A 13,960-nucleotide genomic window follows, 5' to 3' on the forward strand; every position below is an offset into this window, starting at 1 on the left:
CGCGCTATCTCAGAGATCTTTTTCTAAGTAATTACTGTATTAATATATTTTGGAAAATTATCAACATTTTACCCATATAAGGAGTGTAAAAATAAAGTTGTGTTTTTTTTTATCTTATTTTGCCACACCCTGTAAAATTTATTAGAAACAAACGCTACATCTTATTTATATTGCAAGATAGCTTTACCGTTTTTATAATCATCTCGATATCTTTATTATCAAAAAAGAAATATACGTTCAAAACAAAACGTGATTATATTGAATTATAATACTCATTAATGGCAGTAGTTAGTTGGCTATGAAAAAGCAAACAATTTGACAGGACCGTTTAAAATTGGCAATATTATTTACAATTTAATAAATTTTTTTGCTGCTTTGCGTATGTTACGTAGTTGATATGGACCGTATTTCGAGAAATGTGAGCCGAGACGAATGTGTGCAGATAATTGCTTTAGTTAATGTAGGGTTAAGCTATCGTGACATAGGCTTGAGGTTAAGGATATATCATATTATAAGGGAATGTTAGGTGGGAAGTAGGATTCTCGAGAATAAGGATTCATTTCGTATTTACTTCACTGCAAATAGGTTGCAACGCACAGGTTGAGGTAAATAATGATAAAACACAATACTTGATGGGGTGTAATGTAAAACTACATTATGCAGTCCAACATGGAGGTACACACACGTTGATTGCTGAAGAGGCAATGATAATGCGGATGTGGATATGACAGCCATTGACAGCATCCTACGTCAAAATGGATGGCATGGTTGCCAAGTATAATTTATGTTACATCCTCCCCCTTTGGATCAGACGTAGAATATCACTGATACAAAACAAAACTGATTATTGGCGAGGGCTTGGGACAGATCTTAGACATTATTCATGGGCGTCTTGGTAACGCTAAGGAGGGCGTTTGGAACGCCTGGGTCTCTGCATAGAACCATTACTACTTGCAGGCAAAGAGGTACTTCTGGGGTCACTGGCTGTGGTTTCAGGTACACCAGAACTTGTGAATTGCTGCGTTGGCTTTTGGGTGTTGTTTTGGGATAGCCCCTTTGGCTTTATCTGGGACACCTTTCTGCAACGTGGTTGGAGGTCGTACTCTAGTACGTAACTCATGTAGGGGTGTTATAGACGAATTGGAATCATCCTCCACAAAAGGATGGGGAGCAGATACATGGTACTTTCCAATCTATATCTGGGTGCGTTACAGTTGCTAACTCGTCGAAGTAGGAGAAAATTGATTGAGGATAAGGTATGGGCCATCGCGATGCGGAGCAAATTTGTAAAACAGTCATGCATCACTCTTCGTAAGGATGTGAGTCTCTACGAGAACTATCTGTCCTTTGTTAAACACAAAGGTTTCGCGAGTATTTATCTGCGTACAGTTTCGAACCGTCTTGGCGTAACTCATTATTCTCATGTGAACTTAGTAAAATGTCTGTATGTCTGCGCAAGTACGGCGTTGTCTCAGGAATAACCGTTTCACTTGCGATAATAGCTCGTAAGTCTTTATGCACATCTGTGGGTATACGTAGCTCACGCAAAAAGTTCAAATAACCCGGGAATAACCAGTAGCTAAATTTTGTAGCGTATTCATGGAAAAACGAATACTGGGTAGCACTTCATCCCATTTAGTATGGTCCCTTTGAACTAATATAGAAATCTGAATCTTTAGATTGCGATTTTTACGTTCCTCCGGATTTGAGGCAGGATGATAAACAGGAATGAGTGATTGCTGAATACCTAGGCAGTATGTAAATTGCTGCATTATTTTACTAACGAAGGGGGTATCCGTTGTCACCTATTATTCTACGAGGGGTGCCGTATCGTAAACATATTTCGCTTATTTTAGCTTGTTTTAACGGGAATATTTTTATCCATTTCGTGAAAATACCTTCTACTACAAAAATCATCTGTTTCCTTTTTAAGTTACAGATAGTGAACACACTAAATTAATTGCAACACATTTAAAGCGTTGTGCCAACACTTTGTATTTGGATCAGACCTGCTGGTTTCAGATTCAAAGGTTTATACCTTTGGCAGTCGATGCATTTCTTTATATGCTTTACGACATCTCGCCCAATCGTAGGCCAGTAGTAGTAACGAAGAGCAATTCTTTGAATTGTCTTTTCAACACCATAATGTCCTGCGATGGGCATGTCATGGCACTCTTTCAAAACATCGGCTGTTTTACTTTGAGGCACTACTAACTGAGCGTCCTCACATTCAAGGTCTTGATTATATCGATATAAGACTTCTTGATTCATGATATAACTGCGATCAGTATATCGGGCGATGTCTACTAATTCAAGTTTTTCCGATTCAAGGCAATCAATAATTATTTTAAGCTGTGAGTCAGTGAACTGTTCCTCTCTAAATTTCTTATTGCTTATCGTTGGTATATCCATTGTGATAGTACAAAGGTCACAAATATCTTTCATGTCTGGACCACAGACAGGCCTTGATAACATATCGGCGATACGATTAGTTCGTCCAGGAACATATTCAATTCGTAAGTCATAACTTTCCACTTCCAATGACCATCTAGAAAGGCGCCCAGTAAGAGATTTTAGTGACATCAACCAATTACCAAATTACCAATTTACCAAATTACCAATTTACCAAATTACCATCAACCAAATAGGCGAACTTTCTATGTAACCCCGGAATGTATTAATTGCATATACTATAGCTAAAGCTTATCGCTCTGTCGTACTATAGTTACGTTTAGTCGCTGTAAATAAGCGACTTGCATACTCTATCGGTTTTTCATTTTCTTCCTCTCCCTGGAGGAGACAAGCGCTAAGTGCATACGAACTTGCGTCTGTTTTTATTATAAAAGAGTTTGTAAAAGTTGCTTTTTGCAGAATGGGAGCTTGCGTAAGCAATTTTTTAAGAGTTTCATAAGCCTGGTTTTGTACCAGTCCTCAAACTAGTTAAGTCTGAAAGAGGTTTGGATATACCTGCGAAGTTTGGCACAAAACGTCGAAAACAATTACAAGTTTGTAAAAACGATAAAACATGTTTAACATTGCCTGGTAGAGGCATGTCAGCAATTGCTGATATCTTCCCAGGATCAGAAGCGATCCCATTGGGCGTCAGAAGGTGCCCTAAATACTTGACAGAAGAGCGCACAAAAGTGCATTTCGCCCTATTTACACACAATTTAAATACTTGCAATCTTTGAAACACATTAGTTAGGTCGTTGATATGATTTCAAACACTTTTCAAATCTAATGTTGTCATAAATAGTGCCTGTGTTCTCGCATGCAACAGATTGTCCATTCTCGGCAGAGGATACCTACCTATCTGGTACAGTTATTTTGTTGAGGCGTCTGTAATCGACGCACATGCGAAAAGTATCGTCTTTTTTAGGAACGAACAAGACTATGAGGTGCAGCATAAGCTGAGTCGTATTCATTAATGATTTCCATTTCCAATAAATGATGGATTTCATTTTTGAATATTTTCGCTTTCTGAGGAGTTGTCCTATAAGGAGACACAGCGATTGGAATGTCACTGGTTAAATTAATACAATGTTCAACAAATGGTGTAGGTTCAATACGTTCCATAAAAATACCACTGTACTGATTTATCAAGCATTGTAAAGTACTACGCTCAAAAATATTTAACTGTGAGACTTCGTCCTGTCGAAAGTAAGTTCAAGAAGGTCAATTAAAGCATTGCAGGAGTTAGGTTCCAGTAAAAATTTATGTTGAACATTAGGAGAATCAGCAAGTGAGAATTTCATTTGAAGGATATTAATGATAATATCAGCATTTTTTAAGAAGTCTATGCAAAGAAGAGTTTTATTTGATGTGTGCTCAGAAAATGCAACATAAGTTGTAGGTATGGATCTATCTAATAGGAGAACCAAACATTTAAAAATATGAGCTGTTATTGTGCGGATTACACTGTCAGCAAGCACTAAACTCATTTCCTTGGAAACATAGTGTAGACCTTTGTTTAAGACACGATTGTATAGCTTAATTCCAGCTATAGTACATTTAGCTCTAGTATCAACATATGCGCAACGACTCAAACCTAAGACACATATTGGCAAGAGGGAGCGATTATTCAAATTATTAGTTTCTACTAAAAGAAGTTCTACAGAAGAGGCTGCTTCTGTAGTAATAGGATTTACAGAAATTTTGCAGTTAGGACAATTTGTACGAACATACCTAGGAGTAATGCAACCATAACAAACTACACTGAAAAAACGTTGAGGAGGTACATCTGAACTGCTAGGATTCGTATTTAGATGACATACGTGCTAACTAAATCATTAGAATTAGATGACATACGTGCTAACTAAATCATTAGAATTAGATTGCTTAAACCTTTTGAATAATATTGTCAAATTTTTTGCATTCTGACCAAATATGGCCAAAATGTTTACAAAACGTACACTTCGATTTGAATTTTATTTTGCAAGAGTTTTTTTCTTGATTTCATTGAGGTTTTTGTCGACGATCAGAGTCGGTAGCAACTAAACCTTCCTTTAAGGATGCTTCGATTTCTATAGATTCCATTAAAAGTTCCTTAAAGTTGTAAAATTTATATCTTGGTAGCCTTTTTCGTAATTTGCGTACCAGTAAGCTATAAACCATATCCAACTGAACCTCTTCAGTTAGGGTATAAGGTAATTGTGCATGTAAAGCTCGAATATGGGAAACAAATAATTCAGTAGGTTCACCAGAGTTTTGTTCACGCGAGAATACTTCTCGAAATAATAAATAATGCACAAGTTTTTTCGAATAGGCATCTTTTAAGGCCTGTACAGTATCTTCCCATGTGAGAACTGTATTTTTAATAACTTGCCACCATGTAGCAGCAAAACCATTAAGCAGCATGGATAAACTACGAAGGGCATACTCATCGCTTATTTGAGAGCAGTCCTTAAAATTGACTACATTGTTAAGAAAAGCTTCAACATCAGCGTTAACAGTACCATCAAAGCGAGCAGTATATTTAACGAAATTTCCACCTGACATTATGTGTAGGAGTTCTCGTAAGATCTCTCATTTGTACCAAAAGATCTTCAGATACTTGTTCATTAGAATTAGTAAGTACTGAAAGTAAAGACTGAAACTGATCTTGAGACATTGTCACCGGAGCAGGAGCAGAATACTCTGCTGATGTAGGATTTTGTGAACTGGCTTTCGGCATTGTTTAAGATGTAACAGACATCTAAATATCACTAAATATGGATCAGCTATATGCAATAAAAATTATTTTATTGTAAAAGTAAAATGGTTATATAAGCAGTAAAAGTTGAAAAGATATATAATTATGCGCAATAAGTTATTAATTGAGAATGGCATATAATTATATGCAATAAAAAGATTTTATTGAAAGAGTTATATAATTATATACGCAATAAAAGTTATTTTATTGAGAAAGTTGTATAATTATACGCAATAAAAGGTATTTTTTATAATTTTTTAATACATTTATATTTTGATATGAGGTTGAATGCTCAAATAAATGAACTTTGAAAAATTAAGGCAGATATCGAGCACAGTTTTATTAATTAAATCTTACCCAAGCACTTTCGCTCACTAGAGCATCCTCAGGGGCATCTGAAATAAGCAAAGAAACGTTTAATGAAAACGTAGGCTTCCACGGCCAGAGTCAGAATTATAGTTTATTCGTCTTCCGGGTTTGGACCGTGTCATTTGTGAGTGACCCAAAAGTGGGTTCATCTCGACGTTTCGCTACAATTGTATGTAGCTTCTTCAGGAGAACAAAAAAGAAAAGAAACAAAAGACAGGAAGATGGGTAGTTAGCAACGGTAACTCAGTTACTCAACGCAACAGAGGCGAATACTAACTACCAAGATGGGCATTTGGTCACAGTAACTCAACTACTCAACGCAGCCAGAGGTGAAAACCAAATGCCAGGACAGGGATTCACGTCCAACAGCTCAGAACACTAACGCGTCGAGAGGCAGGGAATGAATCCGACGGTTACTCCGCTACCGCTCTATTTGTAGTCGCGGTGACCTGTCGTGTCGGGACGTATCGGCACACTCCGTGGCGCGAACGTCAAGAAGCGCGCGCTGGCCAATCATGTGGCTGCATTGTGGTAGCGGGACCGGACCGCGGCTCTAGACTGGGATTCCAGATGGGAGACAAGTAGTATCCTTCCTCTCGATTGATATTATGTGGATTTTTCGGATCTCTAGAGATTCGCGGATTTTCCTGGAATAAAAGAAGGGGCTCTTAGAAATAATATGGGTTTTTTCGAACAATATGGAATGACCGGTTTCTTGGCAGTGTTCTGCAACTGCAGAATGGGAGAAAAGACCTGATCGAATGCATCTTTGATGCTCTTGAATCCGAGTTTTGACGGAACGACCAGTTTCGCCAATATACACTTGTCCACATGAACAAGGAATAGAATAGACACCACAGGAAGATAGGGGCGGTAATGGGTCCTTAGGAGAGGGTAGATATTGTGAGATTTTCTTGGGTGGTCGAAAAGTAGTCCTGATACCTTCCTTGCGAAGAATTTTGCCAATCCTATCAGTGACACTTCGAATATACGGAAGAAAAGCCACAGGAGTATTACCCGAAGATTCTGAATTTGTCGTCCTAGGGTGTAAAGGGGGATGTAGATGTCGGTGTGTAATATTTTGAATTGTGGACTTGGAGTAACCGTTGGCGACAAGGGTTTTTTGCAGATGGCCAAGTTCTTCTCTAAGGTTGTCAGGTTCAGAAATCGAAATGGCCCGATGGATGAGAGAGTTGATCACAGAATTCTTTTGGGCAGGATGGTGGTGTGATGAAGCATGTAGGTAACGATTCGTGTGAGTCTTTTTTCTATAAACAGAGTGACCCAATCGGCCATTGGGCTTGGAGGTGACTAACACATCGAGAAAGGGAAGGGACCGATTATTTTCTACTTCCATTGTGAATTTTATACTCGGATGTTGTGAGTTAAGATGATCTAGGAAGGGAGAAAGGGTATGTTGACCATGAGGCCAGATGATAAATGTATCATCAACGTAGCGGAACCAGACTTTTGGTTTTAAGGGGTAAGATTCTAGGGCTAAAGACTCAAAAGCTTCCATGAAAATGTCAGCAATGACAGGGGAAAGGGGAGAACCCATTGGTGTTCCAGATATTTGTTTGTAGAAATTGCCTCTAAAGAAAAATATGTTGAAAGGAGGCATTTTTCCGCAAGATCTGCCAAAACCAAAGACTTGTTATCATTGGTCAAGTGATCTCGCAGAACAACTAGAGAGTCATGTATGGGGATATTGGTAAATAGGGATGATACATCGAAACTGACGAGAATGTCTTGGGGATCGACCGTGAGGGAGGAGATTAAGGTGATGAAATGTGTGGAATTTCGGACATAAGAAGAGGTACGACCAGTATAGGTCTTAAACTGATTCGACAAGTACTTTGCGAGTTTGTAGGTAGGAGAGTTAATCGTAGTCACAATGAGACGAAGAGGTACGTTGTCTTTATGGATTTTGGGAAGACCGTAAATTCTGGGGCAGATGGAGTTTTTCGGAACTATGGACTTCTTAACATCATCGGAAAGATCGGATTGTTTGATGGCATGGAAAATTTCGCGTTCGACTCTAGGAGTGGGGTCTCGAGAAATTGTGTTATAACAGGATGTATCCCTAAGTAAGTCGTTTACTTTCTCTATGTAGGAAGGAGTATCCAGGATGACTGTGGCATTACCTTTGTCTGCAGGAAGGATTATTATCTCAGAAAGAGAACGGAGATTTTTGAGAGCTATGAATTCCTCACGAGATATATTGGAAGTAGGGATTTTGCTGTATCAAGACATTTAGCGACGTCAAAGCGGATACGGTCGGCTGGAATTTTGGGAATTGTGCGGAGTGCCGCTTCCACATTTGAAACTATTTCTTCGGTAGGAATTCTGGAAGGAGTTATAGCAAAATTAAGACCTTTAGATAGAAGACTGCTTTCTGAACTTGTTAATTGGTAAGAAGAAAGATTAACGACGGTGTTAGTAAGAGGTGAAAGAGAAGTAGAAGTGGTGGAATGTGATTTTTTCTTAGATACAAGGGATTGGAATTTCTTTTTGTGAGTTTCGTTGTTTAGAAGAAGGATTTTATCGGCTTGATGATAGGAAATGCGGTCTAAAAGTGACCAATCATCGACACTAAAAATACTGGAGAGTTCAAGATGCAGCTTAAAAAGTTTTTGGGATTGAAAATTAAGGGTTTTTCGAATATGTTGAATCCGTTCACGAAGTAGAGATAGGCTGGCTCGATGTAGAATTCGGGAAGAAGATGAAGAGGAAATGTGATGTTTTAGAACAAGAAAATTGGGAACCAAGTTATTATCACGACATCTAGAGAGGAAGGTGAGCGAAGAAAGTAGAGATGAAACTTTAGAGCGAAGATTGGAGAACTCTGAGGTTTTGCGGAATATAACCTCCCCGTAGAGGTTGGTCAAATGAAAACGTAGGCTTCCACGGCCAGAGTCAGAATTATAGTTTATTCGTCTTCCGGGTTTGGACCGTGTCATTTGTGAGTGACCCAAAAGTGGGTTCATCTCGACGTTTCGCTACAATTGTATGTAGCTTCTTCAGGAGAACAAAAAAGAAAAGAAACAAAAGACAGGAAGATGGGTAGTTAGCAACGGTAACTCAGTTACTCAACGCAACCAGAGGCGAATACTAACTACCAAGATGGGCATTTGGTCACAGTAACTCAACTACTCAACGCAGCCAGAGGTGAAAACCAAATGCCAGGACAGGGATTCACGTCCAACAGCTCAGAACACTAACGCGTCGAGAGGCAGGGAGTGAATCCGACGATTACTCCGCTACCGCTCTATTTATAGTCGCGGTGACCTGTCGTGTCGGGACGTATCGGCACACTCCGTGGCGCGAACGTCAAGAAGCGCGCGCTGGCCAATCATGTGGCTGCATTGTGGTAGCGGGACCGGACGGCGGCTCTAGACTGGGATTCCAGATGGGAGACAAGTAGTATCCTTCCTCTCGATTGATATTATGTGGATTTTTTCGGATCTCTAGAGATTCGCGGATTTTCCTGGAATAAAAGAAGGGGCTCTTAGAAATAATATGGGTTTTTTCGAACAATATGGAATGACCGGTTTCTTGGCAACATATTTTTCTTTTAGAGGCAATTTCTACAAACAAATATCTGGAACACCAATGGGTTCTCCCCTTTCCCCTGTCATTGCTGACATTTTCATGGAAGCTTTTGAGTCTTTCAGACCCCCTAGAATCTTACCCCTTAAAACCAAAAGTCTGGTTCCGCTACGTTGATGATACATTTATCATCTGGCCTCATGGTCAACATACCCTTTCTCCCTTCCTAGATCATCTTAACTCACAACATCCGAGTATAAAATTCACAATGGAAGTAGAAAATAATCGGTCCCTTCCCTTTCTCGATGTGTTAGTCACCTCCAAGCCCAATGGCCGATTGGGTCACTCTGTTTATAGAAAAAAGACTCACACGAATCGTTACCTACATGCTTCATCACACCACCATCCTGCCCAAAAGAATTCTGTGATCAACTCTCTCATCCATCGGGCCATTTCGATTTCTGAACCTGACAACCTTAGAGAAGAACTTGGCCATCTGCAAAAAACCCTTGTCGCCAACGGTTACTCCAAGTCCACAATTCAAAATATTACACACCGACATCTACATCCCCCTTTACACCCTAGGACGACAAATTCAGAATCCTCTCGATTGATATTATGTGGATTTTTTCGGATCTCTAGAGATTCGCGGATTTTCCTGGAATAAAAGAAGGGCTCTTAGAAATAATATGGGTTTTTTCGAACAATATGGAATGACCGGTTTCTTGGCAGTGTTCTGCAACTGCAGAATGGGAGAAAAGACCTGATCGAATGCATCTTTGATGCTCTTGAATCCGAGTTTTGACGGAACGACCAGTTTCGCCAATATACACTTGTCCACATGAACAAGGAATAGAATAGACACCACAGGAAGATAGGGGCGGTAATGGGTCCTTAGGAGAGGGTAGATATTGTGAGATTTTCTTGGGTGGTCGAAAAGTAGTCCTGATACCTTCCTTGCGAAGAATTTTGCCAATCCTATCAGTGACACTTCGAATATACGGAAGAAAAGCCACAGGAGTATTACCCGAAGATTCTGAATTTGTCGTCCTAGGGTGTAAAGGGGGATGTAGATGTCGGTGTGTAATATTTTGAATTGTGGACTTGGAGTAACCGTTGGCGACAAGGGTTTTTTGCAGATGGCCAAGTTCTTCTCTAAGGTTGTCAGGTTCAGAAATCGAAATGGCCCGATGGATGAGAGAGTTGATCACAGAATTCTTTTGGGCAGGATGGTGGTGTGATGAAGCATGTAGGTAACGATTCGTGTGAGTCTTTTTTCTATAAACAGAGTGACCCAATCGGCCATTGGGCTTGGAGGTGACTAACACATCGAGAAAGGGAAGGGACCGATTATTTTCTACTTCCATTGTGAATTTTATACTCGGATGTTGTGAGTTAAGATGATCTAGGAAGGGAGAAAGGGTATGTTGACCATGAGGCCAGATGATAAATGTATCATCAACGTAGCGGAACCAGACTTTTGGTTTTAAGGGGTAAGATTCTAGGGCTAAAGACTCAAAAGCTTCCATGAAAATGTCAGCAATGACAGGGGAAAGGGGAGAACCCATTGGTGTTCCAGATATTTGTTTGTAGAAATTGCCTCTAAAAGAAAAATATGTTGCCAAGAAACCGGTCATTCCATATTGTTCGAAAAAACCCATATTATTTCTAAGAGCCCCTTCTTTTATTCCAGGAAAATCCGCGAATCTCTAGAGATCCGAAAAAATCCACATAATATCAATCGAGAGGAAGGATACTACTTGTCTCCCATCTGGAATCCCAGTCTAGAGCCGCCGTCCGGTCCCGCTACCACAATGCAGCCACATGATTGGCCAGCGCGCGCTTCTTGACGTTCGCGCCACGGAGTGTGCCGATACGTCCCGACACGACAGGTCACCGCGACTATAAATAGAGCGGTAGCGGAGTAATCGTCGGATTATGAATCCCTGTCCTGGCATTTGGTTTTCACCTCTGGCTGCGTTGAGTAGTTGAGTTACTGTGACCAAATGCCCATCTTGGTAGTTAGTATTCGCCTCTGGTTGCGTTGAGTAACTGAGTTACCGTTGCTAACTACCCATCTTCCTGTCTTTTGTTTCTTTTCTTTTTGTTCTCCTGAAGAAGCTACATACAATTGTAGCGAAACGTCGAGATGAACCCACTTTTGGGTCACTCACAAATGACACGGTCCAAACCCGGAAGACGAATAAACTATAATTCTGACTCTGGCCGTGGAAGCCTACGTTTTCATTTGACCAACCTCTACGGGGAGGTTATATTCCGCAAAACCTCAGAGTTCTCCAATCTTCGCTCTAAAGTTTCATCTCTACTTTCTTCGCTCACCTTCCTCTCTAGATGTCGTGATAATAACTTGGTTCCCAATTTTCTTGTTCTAAAACATCACATTTCCTCTTCATCTTCTTCCCGAATTCTACATCGAGCCAGCCTATCTCTACTTCGTGAACGGATTCAACATATTCGAAAAACCCTTAATTTTCAATCCCAAAAACTTTTTAAGCTGCATCTTGAACTCTCCAGTATTCTTAGTGTCGATGATTGGTCACTTTTAGACCGCATTTCCTATCATCAAGCCGATAAAATCCTTCTTCTAAACAACGAAACTCACAAAAAGAAATTCCAATCCCTTGTATCTAAGAAAAAATCACATTCCACCACTTCTACTTCTCTTTCACCTCTTACTAACACCGTCGTTAATCTTTCTTCTTACCAATTAACAAGTTCAGAAAGCAGTCTTCTATCTAAAGGTCTTAATTTTGCTATAACTCCTTCCAGAATTCCTACCGAAGAAATAGTTTCAAATGTGGAAGCGGCACTCCGCACAATTCCCAAAATTCCAGCCGACCGTATCCGCTTTGACGTCGCTAAATGTCTTGATACAGCCAAAATCCCTACTTCCAATATATCTCGTGAGGAATTCATAGCTCTCAAAAATCTCCGTTCTCTTTCTGAGATAATAATCCTTCCTGCAGACAAAGGTAATGCCACAGTCATCCTGGATACTCCTTCCTACATAGAGAAAGTAAACGACTTACTTAGGGATACATCCTGTTATAACACAATTTCTCGAGACCCCACTCCTAGAGTCGAACGCGAAATTTTCCATGCCATCAAACAATCCGATCTTTCCGATGATGTTAAGAAGTCCATAGTTCCGAAAAACTCCATCTGCCCCAGAATTTACGGTCTTCCCAAAATCCATAAAGACAACGTACCTCTTCGTCCCATTGTGACTACGATTAACTCTCCTACCTACAAACTCGCAAAGTACTTGTCGAATCAGTTTAAGACCTATACTGGTCGTACCTCTTCTTATGTCCGAAATTCCACACATATCATCACCTTAATCTCCTCCCTCACGGTCGATCCCCAAGACATTCTCGTCAGTTTCGATGTATCATCCTATTTACCAATATCCCCATACATGACTCTCTAGTTGTTCTGCGAGATCACTTGACCAATGATAACAAGTCTTTGGTTTTGGCAGATCTTGCGGAAAAATGCCTCCTTTCAACATATTTTTCTTTTAGAGGCAATTTCTACAAACAAATATCTGGAACACCAATGGGTTCTCCCCTTTCCCCTGTCATTGCTGACATTTTCATGGAAGCTTTTGAGTCTTTAGCCCTAGAATCTTACCCCTTAAAACCAAAAGTCTGGTTCCGCTACGTTGATGATACATTTATCATCTGGCCTCATGGTCAACATACCCTTTCCGCGCTATCTCAGAGTCTTAACTCACAACATCCGAGTATAAAATTCACAATGGAAGTAGAAAATAATCGGTCCCTTCCCTTTCTCGATGTGTTAGTCACCTCCAAGCCCAATGGCCGATTGGGTCACTCTGTTTATAGAAAAAAGACTCACACGAATCGTTACCTACATGCTTCATCACACCACCATCCTGCCCAAAAGAATTCTGTGATCAACTCTCTCATCCATCGGGCCATTTCGATTTCTGAACCTGACAACCTTAGAGAAGAACTTGGCCATCTGCAAAAAACCCTTGTCGCCAACGGTTACTTCAAGTCCACAATTCAAAATATTACACACCGACATCTACATCCCCCTTTACACCCTAGGACGACAAATTCAGAATCTTCGGGTAATACTCCTGTGGCTTTTCTTCCGTATATTCGAAGTGTCACTGATAGGATTGGCAAAATTCTTCGCAAGGAAGGTATCAGGACTACTTTTCGACCACCCAAGAAAATCTCACAATATCTACCCTCTCCTAAGGACCCATTACCGCCCCTATCTTCCTGTGGTGTCTATTCTATTCCTTGTTCATGTGGACAAGTGTATATTGGCGAAACTGGTCGTTCCGTCAAAACTCGGATTCAAGAGCATCAAAGATGCATTCGATCAGGTCTTTTCTCCCATTCTGCAGTTGCAGAACACTGCCAAGAAACCGGTCATTCCATATTGTTCGAAAAAACCCATATTATTTCTAAGAGCCCCTTCTTTTATTCCAGGAAAATCCGCGAATCTCTAGAGATCCGAAAAAATCCACATAATATCAATCGAGAGGATTCTGAATTTGTCGTCCTAGGGTGTAAAGGGGGATGTAGATGTCGGTGTGTAATATTTTGAATTGTGGACTTGGAGTAACCGTTGGCGACAAGGGTTTTTTGCAGATGGCCAAGTTCTTCTCTAAGGTTGTCAGGTTCAGAAATCGAAATGGCCCGATGGATGAGAGAGTTGATCACAGAATTCTTTTGGGCAGGATGGTGGTGTGATGAAGCATGTAGGTAACGATTCGTGTGAGTCTTTTTTCTATAAACAGAGTGACCCAATCGGCCATTGGGCTTGGAGGTGACTAACACATCGAGAAAG

General features: G+C 40.3%; 1 protein-coding gene across 1 annotated transcript; it reads right to left on the minus strand.

Moving 5' to 3' along the window:
• Nucleotides 1-4,455: 4,455 nt before the first annotated feature.
• On the minus strand, nt 4,456-4,998 carry LOC140431550 (activity-regulated cytoskeleton associated protein 1-like). The gene has a single exon (XM_072519449.1). It carries the CDS (start codon nt 4,996-4,998, stop codon nt 4,456-4,458), a length of 543 nt encoding a protein of 180 aa, XP_072375550.1.
• Between the last annotated feature and the right edge of the window lie 8,962 nt (nt 4,999-13,960).

This window comes from Diabrotica undecimpunctata, unplaced genomic scaffold (genome assembly GCF_040954645.1).
Source record: "Diabrotica undecimpunctata isolate CICGRU unplaced genomic scaffold, icDiaUnde3 ctg00001330.1, whole genome shotgun sequence".
NCBI lineage: Eukaryota > Metazoa > Arthropoda > Insecta > Coleoptera > Chrysomelidae > Diabrotica > Diabrotica undecimpunctata.

Coding starts and splice junctions, on each gene's coding strand:
- LOC140431550 (XM_072519449.1), bottom strand. CDS start 4,998: ATGTCAGGTGGAAATTTCGTTAAATATACTGCTCGCTTTGATGGTACT.